Raw genomic sequence first — 14155 nt, 5'->3', positions numbered from 1 at the left:
CAGGTAGAAATTGTGAGTAAAAATATTTCAGGAAATCAGGAATGACTGGAAAAGTCACGTAAATGAGTCCTGAGTTATTTTAGTGTGGGTGTGTTTGATCACATCAGCACTGGTTCTAGTGACCAGCAGTGGAAGTGTGTGTTTTCTCTCTGTGCGGTTCGTCTCTAGATGAGTTTCAGCGAGCCGGAGCTGTTCTCTGAGCGCAGCCGCCCATCTGCTCAACAGATGCTTTCATAGAGTTTCTCCAGATAAAGTGATTGTTGAGAATTTTAATTAAAACCTCAACAATTTGCACTTGTTTACTGGATTGGACATAACTGCAGCATGAGACATGCGTCCGGCCGCGAGCCAGACGGACTCTCTCTGCGGGCCGGAGTTTGATGTGCCTTTATTAAACACAGTCGAAACAGAGTTTGGCCAAACACTGGTAAACAGCAGACGAGGATGTGAGCGTTTGTGTTGGTGTGGAAATAACAGAGCGCTGTGAGTTTCTGGAGCCCTGCATACATGTGTGTAATGTGTTTAATGTGTGTGTGTGTGTGTGTTTGTACCTACTTAACCTTATTTTGGGGACAAATTTGTACACAGAAGTGAGCTACACTTGACAAAAACTCATCTTTTGAGGATGTCCTCATTTGTAAAAATGTCATAAAAATACATGCAGAAAGTTTTCTGTTAGGTTTAGTGTGTGTGTGTGTGTGTGTTATGGTTAGGTTATAGTATTTAACTTACTGAGTATAAAAACAATATAAGTTTATGTAATGTCCCCATTTAGATTAAACATGTATGTGTGTGCGTGTGTGTGTGTGTGTGCAAATATGCGAGTGTGTGAGTGACTGTGCCAGTGTGTGTGTACAAGTATGAGTGTGCATGTGAATGTGTGAGTCTGCGAGTGTGTGTGTGCATGTGAGTGTGTGTGAGTGCGTGTGTGTGTGAGTGTGCGTGTGTGAGTGTCAAGTCAAGTCAAGTCACCTTTATTTATATAGCGCTTTTACAATGTAGATTGTGTCAAAGCAGCTTTACAGTGATAACTGGTATATAATTTTGGCTGCACAGCAGCTCTTAAAGAAAATGGTGTCATTGTCCAGCTTAAGTAAGTTCAGTATTGATTCATTCCATTGTAAGAATAAATAGTTATTAATTTATCTATATCAGCACTGGCGTAAACAGTGATGTCATCATCCAGCTCAGTTCAGTTCGCATACAATGGTGTCACTGCAGGCAGATCAAAACACTGTTGAATGTCAAGTGTCCCCAACTAAGCAAGCCAAAGGCAACGGCGGCAAGGAACCCAAACTCCAACAGGTGACATCAGGTGGCAGACAGGTGTTAAAATGGAGAAAAAAACCTTGGGAGAAACCAGGCTCAGTTAGGGGGCCAGTTCTCCTCTGGCCGACAGCGAACGGTGCTTTATTATGATTTGGGCAGCTTTCATAAGTCCGATGGGATCGCAACAGTCAAAGTATTTATTCCAGTTCCATCCAGTTGAGGATCATATTCATCACAGCGGTATGGGACGGTTTGTTGGGAATCTGTGCCACTGGCTGTCGTGTCGATGAGGCCTTCACAGGGGATGATCTAGTTGACACAATTTCTGCTGACACTTCAGGGGGCTGCGTTGTCGTCGTATCCAGGCGCACGTCCTCGATCTGTGTGAGTGCGTAAGTGTGCAAGTGTGTGTGAGTGTGCAAGTGTGAGTGTGCGAGTATGAGTGTGTGTGACTGCATGTGAATGTGTGTGAGTATGTGTGTGTGTGTGCGAGTATGAGTGTGTGTGTGAGTGCATGTGAGTGTGCGAGTATGAGTTTGTTTGTGTGTGTGTGTGTGTGTGTGTGTGCGAGTATGAGTGTGTGTGTGTGCATGTGATTGTGCGAGTATGAGTGTGTTTGTGTGTGTGCGAGTATGAGTGTGTGTGTGAGTGCATGTGAGTGTGCGAGTATGAGTGTGTGTGTGTGCGAGTATGAGTGCAAGTATGAGTGTGTGTGTGTGCGCGAGTATAAGTGTGTGTGAGTGTGCAAGTGTGAGTGTGTGAGTGCATGTGAGTGTGTGAGGATGAGTGTGTGTGTGTGTGTGTGTGTGTGTGCGAGTATGAGTGTGTGTGTGAGTGCATGTGAGTGTGCGAGTATGAGTGTGTTTGTGTGTGCGAGTGTGAGTGTGCGAGTGTGTGTGTAAATGTGCGAGTGTGAGTGTGTGTGTGTGAATGTACGAGTGTGAGTATGAGTGTGTGTGTGTGTGTGTGTGTGTGTGTGTGAAAGTGCAAGTGTGTGTGCTCAGTGTTATTTATGAAGGGTCATGCTGCTGCCAGACCGAAACCACACGCTCCTAAATCTCTCCTGTCGATCACTGAGCCAAAGATGAACCACAGAGTGAGTGTCAGTACCAGATGGAGACGTGTGTGTCCGTGGACGATCCATCAGAGGAAGTGGATCTAGTCTGTCTGTAACACGCTCAGATACCTGGACACACAACAGCAGCTACAGACACACGTGAAGTACAGCAGCAGTGCTGTGAAACACATGACCCGTCTGACCCGTCTGCGTTTTAGTCCCCTGCAGAGTTTAATCGAACACGACAGGCCGTTCAAGAACGAACACAGATCTGAGAGTGTGATTTCTGTCTGTTGTTCTCTCTCCAGACGGTTTTAAGGAGGTCTGTCTGTCAGTTCAGTGTGAGGACGTGTTGGTGCGCACGGGTCTAAAGGACAGAAGCTCCGTGTTTGTGGGTCCGTTTTCCTGCAGTGCAGATCTGGAGGCTCATTGGTGCAGACACAGCGGAAGCTCCACCCTCGACTCACCTGGACCCCCGAGAGTGTTGATTGACATGAAGGGAGGACTGCTTCAGGTAACATGACAAATGCCGCTGCTGCTTCTGTTTGCATAACCTCTCACTCTCCACACATGTGTCCTTCCGTTCTATTGAACGTGTCTTAAATGAAATCATGCGCTCATCTCCGTAAACTCTGAGTGCGGCCGCTGAACATGCAGAAATCCCCTAATGTTCCTGTTCACTGTTAGTCAGAGACACACAGAGTCATTCTGAGTCAGAGATTCCAGCTGATTCAGGCCAAGCACTCACACACATTTACTTAGCTATCTAACTGGAGACATTGCATAGACTTGTATTGTTCTTATATACAGTTAGTTATAAATTCTGCTACCTAAACCTAACCCACACACTAACCCTCACTGAAAACCTTCTGTCTGTCTGTCATCTGTCTGTCTGTCACAGGTGTTTTGGGGGCAGCAGCAGTTTAACTGTTTATCTGAGATTCAAGAGCAGCTGCAGAACTACTGGAGTCAGATGAGCAGTACGGAGGCGGAGTCTACCGATAAGCCCCTCCTCTCTTCGCCCCTGCCCACCCCTCGCCCTGTCCAATCAGAACACTCCTCTGATGACCTGCGCACAGGCCTCTTCCAGTACATACAGGACTCAGGTAACACACACACATGTATGTGTTAGAGCTTCATAAAACTTTTGTAAGTGTGTGTGATGATCTGATGTCTGTCTGTCTCTCAGCGTGTCAGAAGTTGCCGTCGCCTCATGAGGTGGTGTTTTGGAGGGAGACGGATGAGTCTTCAGGTGTAATGCTGTGGCGGTATCCTGAACCACGCGTGATCACGTTCCTCAGAATCACACCTGTTCCCTTCAACACCACAGATGACCCAGATATCAGCACGGCCGACCTCGGAGACGTGCTGCAGGTGAGCGCTGCATTAGAGCTGCATTACTGCTGCAGGTGAACGCTGCATTAGCGCTGCATTAGCGCTGCATTAGTGCTGCATTAGCGCTGCATTAGCACTGCATTAGTGCTGCATTAGCACTGCATTAGTGCTGCATTAGCGCTGCAGGTGAACACTGCATTAGTGCTGCATTAGTGCTGCATTAGCGCTGCATTAGCACTGCATTAGTGCTGCATTAGCACTGCATTAGTGCTGCATTAGTGCTGCAGGTGAACACTGCATTAGTGCTGCATTAGTGCTGCATTAGAGCTGCATTAGTGCTGCATTAGTGCTGCAGGTGAACACTGCATTAGTGCTGCATTAGAGCTGCATTAGTGCTGCATTAGAGCTGCATTAGCGCTGCATTAGCGCTGCATTAGTGCTGCATTAGTGCTGCAGGTGAACACTGCATTAGTGCTGCATTAGAGCTGCATTAGTGCTGCATTAGAGCTGCATTAGCGCTGCATTAGTGCTGCATTAGTGCTGCAGGTGAACACTGCATTAGTGCTGCATTAGTGCTGCAGGTGAACACTGCATTAGTGCTACATTAGTGCTGCAGGTGAACACTGCATTAGTGCTGCATTAGTGCTGCATTACAACTGCATTAGCGCTGCATTAGTGCTGCAGGTGAACACTGCATTAGCGCTGCATTAACGCTGCATTAGTGCTGCATTAGTGCTGCATTAGCGCTGCATTAGTGCTGCATTAGAGCTGCATTAGCGCTGCATTAGTGCTGCATTAGTGCTGCAGGTGAACACTGCATTAGTGCTGCATTAGAGCTGCATTAGCGCTGCATTAGTGCTGCATTTGCGCTGCATTAGTGCTGCATTAGAGCTGCATTAGTGCTGCAGGTGAACACTGCATTAGTGCTGCATTAGAGCTGCATTAACGCTGCATTAACGCTGCATTAGTGCTGCATTAGAGCTGCATTAGTGCTGCAGGTGAACGCTGCATTAGTGCTGCATTAAAGCTGCATTAGTGCTGCATTGGAGCTGCATTAGTGCTGCATTAGAGCTGCATTAGTGCTGCAGGTGAACACTGCATTAGTGCTGCATTAGAGCTGCATTAGTGCTGCATTAAAGCTGCATTAGTGCTGCATTGGAGCTGCATTAGTGCTGCATTAGAGCTGCATTAGTGCTGCAGGTGAACACTGCATTAGTGCTGCATTTGCGCTGCATTAGTGCTGCATTAGAGCTGCATTAAAGCTGCATTAACGCTGCATTAGTGCTGCATTAGAGCTGCATTAGTGCTGCAGGTGAACGCTGCATTAGTGCTGCATTAGAGCTGCATTAGTGCTGCATTAGAGCTGCATTAGTGCTGCAGGTGAACGCTGCATTAGTGCTGCATTAGTGCTACAGGTGAACACTGCATTAGTGCTGCATTAGAGTTGCAGGTGAACGCTGCATTAGTGCTGCATTAGAGCTGCATTAGTGCTGCAGGTGAACGCTGCATTAGTGCTGCATTAGTGCTGCAGGTGAACACTGCATTAGTGCTGCATTAGTGCTGCATTAGAGCTGCAGGTGAACGCTGTATTAGTGCTGCATTAGAGCTGTATTAGTGCTGCAGGTGAACGCTGCATTAGTGCTGCATTAGTGCTGCAGGTGAACACTGCATTAGTGCTGCATTAGAGCTGCAGGTGAACGCTGCATTAGTGCTGCATTAGTGCTGCAGGTGAACACTGCATTAGTGCTGCATTAGAGTTGCATTAGTGCTGCAGGTGAACACTGCATTAGTGCTACATTAGTGCTGCATTAGTGCTACATTAGTGCTGCATTAGTGCTGTATTAGAGCTGCAGGTGAACACTGCATTACTGCTGCATTAGTGCTACATTAGTGCTGCATTAGCGCTATGTTAGTGCTGCTAATGCTGATGACTGCATGAGTCAATCACTGTCGTCATTGAGCTGAGAGCTGATTGGACCGTCACAGACATGCACATGTTCGCTGGATGCGTGTCTGCAGCAATGTGCACATGCACATGCACCAGCTCATGATTCATATTTAATTATTTTCAGCTCAGAACTTTATTTTTTCCTTTTGTTGCAGCTTCAGAAAGCCTTGATTAATTGATCCTGTGATTTGATTTCTGCAGTTTTACAGGAAACGCTCGTAAAGCAGTGACTGTTGCCATTTGATTAAGAGAAACAGATTTCACACCCGAGTCAGACAAACAGACCGAGAGACAGTTTCTCTTTCACTCTTTTGTCATTCATGACACACTGAAAGTCTTTCAGTTTGTGTTTTTGCTCAGTTTTATGGTGACAAACACTGTATTTGTGTTTGAGGAGCATTTGTGACACAAAGAGCTTCTCATGATGATCATTAGTGTTTCATTCATTTGATGGAGCATCAGAAGCTCTTTAAGAGTTATAAACTCATCTGTCTCTGTCTGTAGGTGCCGTGCAGTCTGGAGTACTGGGACGAGCTGCAGCGAGCGTTTGTGCCGTATAGAGAGTTCAGCCTATCAGAGAGCAGCGTGTGTGAGCTGACCCTGCCCACTCTGACCCCCGACACACACCAGACTGCCCTGGTGACCTCTGACCTTTGGAGGGTGGTGCTCAACAGCACCAGTGATGGTGGAGAGGAGAGGTGAGTGTGTTTTACCTGAGTTTGTGTTTTAGATGCGAGTGTGCTATTGTGTAATCATGTCTGTCTGTGTGTGTGTAGTTCGGACAGTGAATCAGGTTCTCAGGTGCCCTGTGAGCAGCTGGTGTGTCCTACTGCTCTGGCTGCATGTACTCGAGTGGACTCGTGTTTTGCACCATGGTTCGTGCCGTCAGTCGGCGTCTCCTTACGACTGGCCTTCCTGGAGCTGCACTTCTGCCACAACCTGGATCAGCTGGGCACAGGTAAATGTGTGAGTGTGTGTGTGTGTGTGTGTGTACAATCAAGATAAACACTTAAACATTTTGTGCTGATTTTATTCTTTTCTCTAATTTGACTCTTTTGCAGTGCCATGCCAGAAGCTCCGCCCCTTCCTCCCAGACAGGAAGTTGCCTCAGGATCAGGAGTTTGCGGTGGTGTGTGTGCGTGAGCCGTGCGTGTTTGTGCGTCAGTGGAGTGACGTGTCTCAGTGCTGTCACGAGCTCAGCTTCTCGTCCACGTTGAGCTGCCGTCTGCTGGAGTACCGTAACCTCACGCAGCTGCCCGTCGTTCAACCCGTCAGCCTGCAGGGACACGCCACACACACGCGCACACACTCACGGCACACGCTGCACTGTGACGCCACACTAGAGCTGCTTCAGGCCGCCGCCGGCCAGTACGCCGTACACACGCTGGACCGGGCGCTGCAGGCCTGGAGACAGGTGAGACCACACTGACCAGTTCTGCTGCTGGATGATCATGACATGAACAGTAAAGTGGAATTCGAGGTTGTTTATCAATAGTTTATGCTTCTTTTGAAAAGCAGTAGACTTACTAAGTAGTTGTGCAAACCTACATACACACACACACATGTGCACAAGTGTCCTGACAGACAGTCACATGTGCTCAGACAGAGATTATGGAGCTGAATTATAGAGCTGTTTAACGTGATCTGTCCCAGAGTTCTGCAGGTTCTGGGTGTGTTTATATGTGATTGACAGACAGTGACTCTTTCATCACTGTATCATGTGACTGTGTAAATATGAGAGGATTACAGTGTCTTCCTGTGGAGTGTTACTATGTTTCTCTATAAAAACACACACACTCATCTGTGCTGCTCTAACACACACACACACATACACACGGCCAACAACAGCTCATCCACTCAGTGGGAGAGAATGATGGGAAATGTTGCTGTGACTCAGAGTTTGGAGGCGCTGATGATGTGTTTCCAGTAACGTGTGTGTGTGTGTGTGAGAGTGTGAACCACGTTATAAGCATCAGACTGTCATGAGATGACGTACATCATCAATAGTGTGTTAGAGTTCAGGTGAGTCCAGACCAGCACAGGAACTGAACATATGCACGGTTACTTGCTGGTTTTCGTTAAGCCAGCTAGGTCATTTCCGGTGAACTGTAATCGTTCTGTACTCACTGTACATTGACACAAAACCATCAATGGCTGACTTTTTAATCTCGTATCTATATTTTAATGTATTTTAAATAGCCTAATTTGCCAATAGACCAGTTTAATTGATTGCAATAAAGATGAAGCTAATGGGAATGTTTGAATAAGTTACGCGGTGTCTGTAATTAGACACACACACAACATTTTTCCAGCACTTCAAATGATATTTTTAATGTGATGACCAAAAACATTATTTGTTCATCCTTCTGAGATTGTCCCCATTTGTAAAACCGAACATTTCAAAATGTAGGAAATCCAATATTTGATAGAAAACACTTTTATTTAAAAATAAAAGACATTAATTACCACTATAACCGGCAGATGGCAGCAGAGGACTATTTATTTCTGCATATATTAGCCATTTCTTGTAATGGTTTTACACTGTTTCGCTTTTGAATGAATAATAAACATTATAAAATCACTAGGTTTTAAAATACATTTTGTCAACGTGATGTATTAAGTACTCAAAATCTCATGAAAAACAATAACTTTTCTTGTGAATGAATTACACAGAAAGCGAACACAACGCTCTCCCTTTATAATCACTGAAGCTGTCAGTCAGTGCAGCTCAAGATCAATGATTTCAGCACACTTGTGCTTCAATGAATCTATCTAAAGTGCACAATTAATCTTTAATTTACAGTGTGTTGATGCTTTTTCACATGAAAGTAAGAAAACTGATGGTCGAATTGAATTTCAGGAAGACTGAGATATGTCTTTTTTTATGTCGTCTTACGTTTGAATAACTATATTAATGCTAGGCCTGACTATTTAAAGGGTTAGTTCACCCAAAACTTTTTTTGATAGTTGATTGTTGTATGTTTGATCTGCTCTCTTGATTGATTGCCTAAGACAAATTTATCCTGAGGGAAAAACGAAACAAAAGAAAGACAACTATGTCTTTAGTACCTTTCTGGACCTTGAAATTGTTGATTATATTGCTGTCTATGGATGAGTCATAAACCTCTCGGATTTCATCAAAAATATCTTAATTTGTGTTCTGAAGATGAACAAAGGTCTTACGGGTGTGGAACGACATGAGGGGGAGTAATTAATGACAGAAATTTTCATTTTTGGGTGAACTAACACTTTAAAGCTACATTGAACACATTGAAGATACCGACACACCAACAAGTGACATTTCACCGGAAGTTTTCCAGCTGGCTTATATTTTTTCGGAAGTTCTTAAGAACAACTGGACTTTCATCAAACCGCTTTCACACCTGTCAGACAGACTGCAGTGTGAACATGTCTCAGGCTGTTCTTGTGTCCTGTGGACCGTCAGAGGGATGTTCACATGGGGAATGATTGAACTGGCTGTTTGTTGTGTTTCAGAACGGTGTGTTGGACGCTGAGGAGGTGGTTTTCAGTCATTACGTCATCTGTAATGACACACAGGAAGTTCTGCGGTTCGGACAGGTGGACACAGATGAGAACATCCTGCTGCAGAGCAACCAGAGTCACCAGTACAGCTGGAGAACCCACAAATCCCCACAGGTGCGTCCGTCTGTCTGTCTATCTATCTATCAGTCAAGTGTCTCTGTCAGGTTTGTCTGTCTCTGTGTGGTTTTGAAACTCAAATGGTGTGTAGAGCAGATTCTCTCTCTCTCTTGTGTGTGTGTGTGTGTGTAACAGTATAAAGTTCAACACCTGCAGCAGCGCCACCCATGACACGCTTTATGAACGCCCCCCTGTGTGTTTGTGTGTGAGGTAATGCCTGAACGTGAACAGCAGCTATTGTGCCACACACTCTCACACACACACACACACATGCAGCACTAGTCGCTCGTGGGTTTTTCCCTCTTTTTGAAGATGATGTGTGTCTGTATCTGCTGTAACTCCAGCAGGGAAGAGTTTCCTTTTCCTGCAGCCACAGTCTGAATGTGTCCAGAGACGCTCAGACACACTGACCACAGCAGCCGCGTCTCTGTCTGTTTGTCTGTCACCGCAACCACAGCGTCTAGTGCCGTCCTGACTGTCGTCCTCTCTCGCGGTTCGCCGGTCCGAGGGTGTTTGTCCGGTCTGATGTTCTCAGTGCGTCTGCGGGTTCGAGCCCTGATGCTGCAGGACTGGAGAAGATGGCGCAACGTCTGCTGCTCTTGTCCTGTGCCGGCTCTTGTTTCAATCTCTGCCGTTTGTGACGGATGGTTTTTATTACACGGGTGTTTTTGAGTCACTAAACGCTCAGGCTCTTTTTCCCACTGTGCACTGCGGTGTGGGGCGTTCACCGCGCGGCGTGTCTCCGCTGGGACTCGTGTGGCATGCGAATGACTTCAGGGCTGTGGACGCTGTCTGGGGCGCGTTCAGTATGGAGTCCATTAGCACCAATCTGGACGGAATTTGGGCGGATATTCCACTTCCTGTCTGTTCCTTTGGGGGGCAGTGGGGGTTCATCACAGTAGCTGCTGCCAAACCCCTAAAACACACAAACACACACACACACACACACACACAGAGTAAATGGTCTTAATTGCAGTTGCAGTAAACACGCTCGCACACAGATAATGAATAAATCTTGCGTGTTGAGCTCGTCCTCATGCCTCTTTCACACACTTGCTGTTTGGACACAGAAACAAACTCCTCCGGGCCGTGATGAGGTCATGCATCATGTGAACGAGCCCCTGGCGGCCCATCGCAATTATAGCTGCATCTCACATCCATAATTTCCTGGTTTGAGTTACGGCCGCTGGTGTGGAAGGGTGTGAGAGCGACTCATGCGTGGGAGTTTGCGCTGGTTTCCATGTTAAATGTGAAGATCTGTGCTCAGAGAAAAAACACTGATATCAAATCTAAAAATCAGATCACGGTTCCTCCACATGATGTGAGCCGTTTTCAGCACATTTTCTAATTTTGTCGGGGTCGCGTGTTTCTGGCGTGTGTTTTTGTACATGTCCGGTTGCGTTTGGCTCGCGGCTGAGCTGGAACACGTGCGGCGGCTGCGTTTGATGTGAGGCGAGGGCCGGTGTTATGGCTTCTCCCCGAAGGTCACGCTCGGCCACAGGCGCTAGAAAATGGGCTGTTGTAAAAATAAAGGGGGTCAAGGCGCTCGGGCCGCTGCTTCCACACGTCTGATGAGTAATACAGCGCAGAGATCTGAGAAATTATGTCATTTCCACTCGGCAGCCCTCTGGAGGAGGAAGATCTCCTCAAATTGACTTCAGCCTTTGATTGGCCGTGTTTTCGTAACGGAATCCGCCTTCAAACGGACAGGAAAGCGCAAGGATCAGGCCTGACCGCGGTCACCGCACGCTTTGACCCTCACGCTAATTTGTTTAACTTTACAGTTTGAGCAACGCTTAGCCCAGTTCAGAGTGTCGGTGTGATCTCACGCTGACCCAACAGAGTTTCTGTCAGATTCCAGATTCAGAGGAATGATAAACAAGAGTTCACACTGCCAACAGTTTAATCAGCATTAATACACACACACACTCATGTGCAGAAGATGGTGTGTGTGAGAGTGAGTGAGTGTGTGTGTGTGTGTGTGTGTGTGTGTGTGAGTGAGTGCGTGTTTTTGTGACATATCAGGACACAAATTTGTATAATGACATGGGTATGACAGGTATTACAAGGAGAGGGTGACTTATGAGGACATTACTCCATGTCCCTATTTTTCAAAAGGCTTATAAATCACAGAATGAGTTTTTTTTGAGAAAGTAAAAATGTGCAGTTTCCTGTGATGGGTAGGTTTAGGGGTAGTGTAGGGGGAGAAAAAATACGGTTTGTACATTATAAAAACCATTACGCCTATGGAATGTCCCCACAATTCACAAAAACAAACGTGTGTGTGTGTGTGTGCGTGTGCGTGTGTTTTAACTGCTTGAGCTACTGCTAATGTTAGCGTCCTCTCAGCCTCGATGGCACACATTCTGCTGTTCTCCAGTAATCCACGAGGCATCAGTGATAGTTTCTGTTTCTCCTCTAGAGGTCGCTCTCATACTGTATAATGACAGTGGACTGATTGTTCCAGCAATCAGCTATCGATGCCGATTATTCAGCAAAAACGATCAATCGGTTGACCTCTAATGCTGACGTGGCTTGTGTTTCAGCTGCTGCACATCTGCATGGAGGGCTGGGGGAACTGGCGCTGGGCCGAACCCTTCAGCGTGGACGACGTGGGGACGCTGCTGCGAACCATCCAACATAAAGGACAGACGGCGTCTCTCATCATCAGGGTCAAACAGCTCACCGGAGTCCAGAAACAGGTGCACAAAGACACACACACACAAAGACATTCCCACTTAGCAGTGATAATAAATGTCATATGACACGGAGCGTCTCTCTCTGTCAGGTGATCATCTGTGGCAGACAGGTGATGTGCAGTTACCTCCATCAGCCCATCGAGCTGCGGCTCGTCCAGCACTACACGGCTCAGGACTGTCAGCCCGTGCTGCGCGAGCGCGTCGCCCGTCTGGAGCCGGACAGCAAACCGCCCTCGTTTGTGCTGGAGGACGCGGAGCTGACGGAGCTGTGTGTGCGTGCGTGCGGCGATGATGCCTGGTCGCAGGACGTCTGTCTGGATCACAGCGACAAACACAACAGCTCTGTGGTGCAGGTGAGTCACGATCAATAATCAGACAGGTTTTATAGTCACTTAAATAAACCAATTTAAAAGCATCACATGACGTTTGAACATCTGATCTGGAACACACGTCCATGAGCGTGTGTGGCGTGATTCCTCAGCGCTGATCATGTCTGAAGGGATTGTGATTGTTTGTTCTTCCTGTGTCCACCCCTGCACTTCCTGTCCAGAGACTCACTGAATGAGCAACATCAGCTGCTGTGTTCAAGCACAGGAAATGAATGATGAACTATCAGGGTGTCCTATCATGTGTGTGTGTGTGTGTGTGTGCAGGTGCCGTGTTCTAATGGATCGCTGCTACATGTCTGGTGCACACAAATCTTGCTGGAGCCAAACACACACATGCAGCAGAGAGTGGTGAGTACACACACACACACACACTCGAGTGTATTGACGGTGGTCATCAGTTGATGAGACTGCACATGCGTGTTCAGGTTGTGTTCAGTCCTCTCTTCATGATGTGGAGTCACCTGCCAGATCCGGTTCTGGTTCATGTGGAGAAGAGGAGTCTGGGTCACAGAGACACGCAGCTCATTCGCGGCCGTGGACACCAGGAGGCGCTGCTGAACGTGGAGGCAGATCTGACACACCACCTCACCTTCCAGGCCAGGTACACACACACACACACACACTCACACAGACAGGCTCACACACACAGTACAGCAAGACTGATGCTTCGGTCAAACTCTCGTCCTGTAATGACACACAGGAATCTCTCACTGCGGTCAGTGTGTGTGGTCAGACACAGACAGTCATAGCCACACACACTCTCTCGTGTTCGCTGAGTGAACTGCAGACAGGAGCTTGTTCTGTGTGTGTTTGAAACCCACACACTGTTCTAGCTGTTCCATTGAGCCATTACCCATAATGCAGTGATTTTGTGTTTGTGTTCCAGGGAGGAAGAGGACGCGTCTCACTGTGCAGTTCCTGTGTCCACTGCTGTTATTAAACAGATCCTGAGCAGAGCAGCACCAGAACAGAACCAGAACCAGCAGGATGTTCTAGAGCACTTCTATGGAGAGAAGACCTCCAGCGATCCGGCCTGGCCCTACAGCAGCCGACAGACTGACAGGTGCGCACACACACAGTCTCACACACACATACACACACTCACACGTGTCATGTGATGCATTCATTCATGCATTAAAGCCTGTTCACACCAAGAATGATAACTATAACCATACGCTGCAATAATCACTCTATCAGAGTCCACACCACAACTATAACAATAACATCACAGAGGAATAGTTGAAATCAATTTTTTCTAGCTGATGAACGATAAAAACATTGACAGCCAATCAGAATCCAGAAACTGCCACCTATGAAAATAGTTATCGTTATCATTTTAGTTATCGTTATAGTTATCACTATAGTTATCGTTAGTTATCACTATAGTTATCGTTAGTTATCACTATAGTTATCGTTATCATTATAGTTATCACTATAGTTATCGTTATCATTATAGTTATCACTATAGTTATCATTGTAGTTATGACTAGTTATCATTAGTTATCATTATAGTTATCGTTAGTTATCACTATAGTTATCGTTATTTTAGTTATCGTTATGGTTATCACTATAGTTATCATTAATTATCACTATAGTTATCGTTATCATTTTAGTTATCGTTGTCGTTATAGTTATCACTATAGTTATCGTTAGTTATCACTATAGTTATCATTGTAGTCATGACTAGTTATCATTAGTTATCATTATAGTTATCGTTAGTTATCACTATAGTTATCGTTATTTTAGTTATCGTTATAGTTATCACTATAGTTATCGTTAATTATCACTATAGTTATCG

At 46.2% G+C, this 14155-nt stretch overlaps 1 protein-coding gene across 1 annotated transcript in view; it reads left to right on the top strand.

Moving 5' to 3' along the window:
- Positions 1-14155, top strand: part of LOC127496703 (intermembrane lipid transfer protein VPS13B-like) — a 97845-nt gene that overhangs the window by 68109 nt on the left and 15581 nt on the right. The window contains 12 exon segments of the mRNA XM_051864402.1: positions 2635-2840; positions 3228-3432; positions 3516-3700; positions 6114-6307; positions 6386-6567; positions 6671-7023; positions 9105-9266; positions 11816-11971; positions 12058-12321; positions 12622-12705; positions 12783-12958; positions 13244-13420. Coding sequence (XP_051720362.1) covers positions 2635-2840; positions 3228-3432; positions 3516-3700; positions 6114-6307; positions 6386-6567; positions 6671-7023; positions 9105-9266; positions 11816-11971; positions 12058-12321; positions 12622-12705; positions 12783-12958; positions 13244-13420 — 2344 coding nt within the window.

The sequence above is a fragment of the Ctenopharyngodon idella genome, chromosome 16, assembly GCF_019924925.1.
Source record: "Ctenopharyngodon idella isolate HZGC_01 chromosome 16, HZGC01, whole genome shotgun sequence".
NCBI classification, from domain to species: Eukaryota; Metazoa; Chordata; class Actinopteri; order Cypriniformes; family Xenocyprididae; genus Ctenopharyngodon; species Ctenopharyngodon idella.
This window is presented reverse-complemented; position numbering and strand designations above follow the sequence as displayed.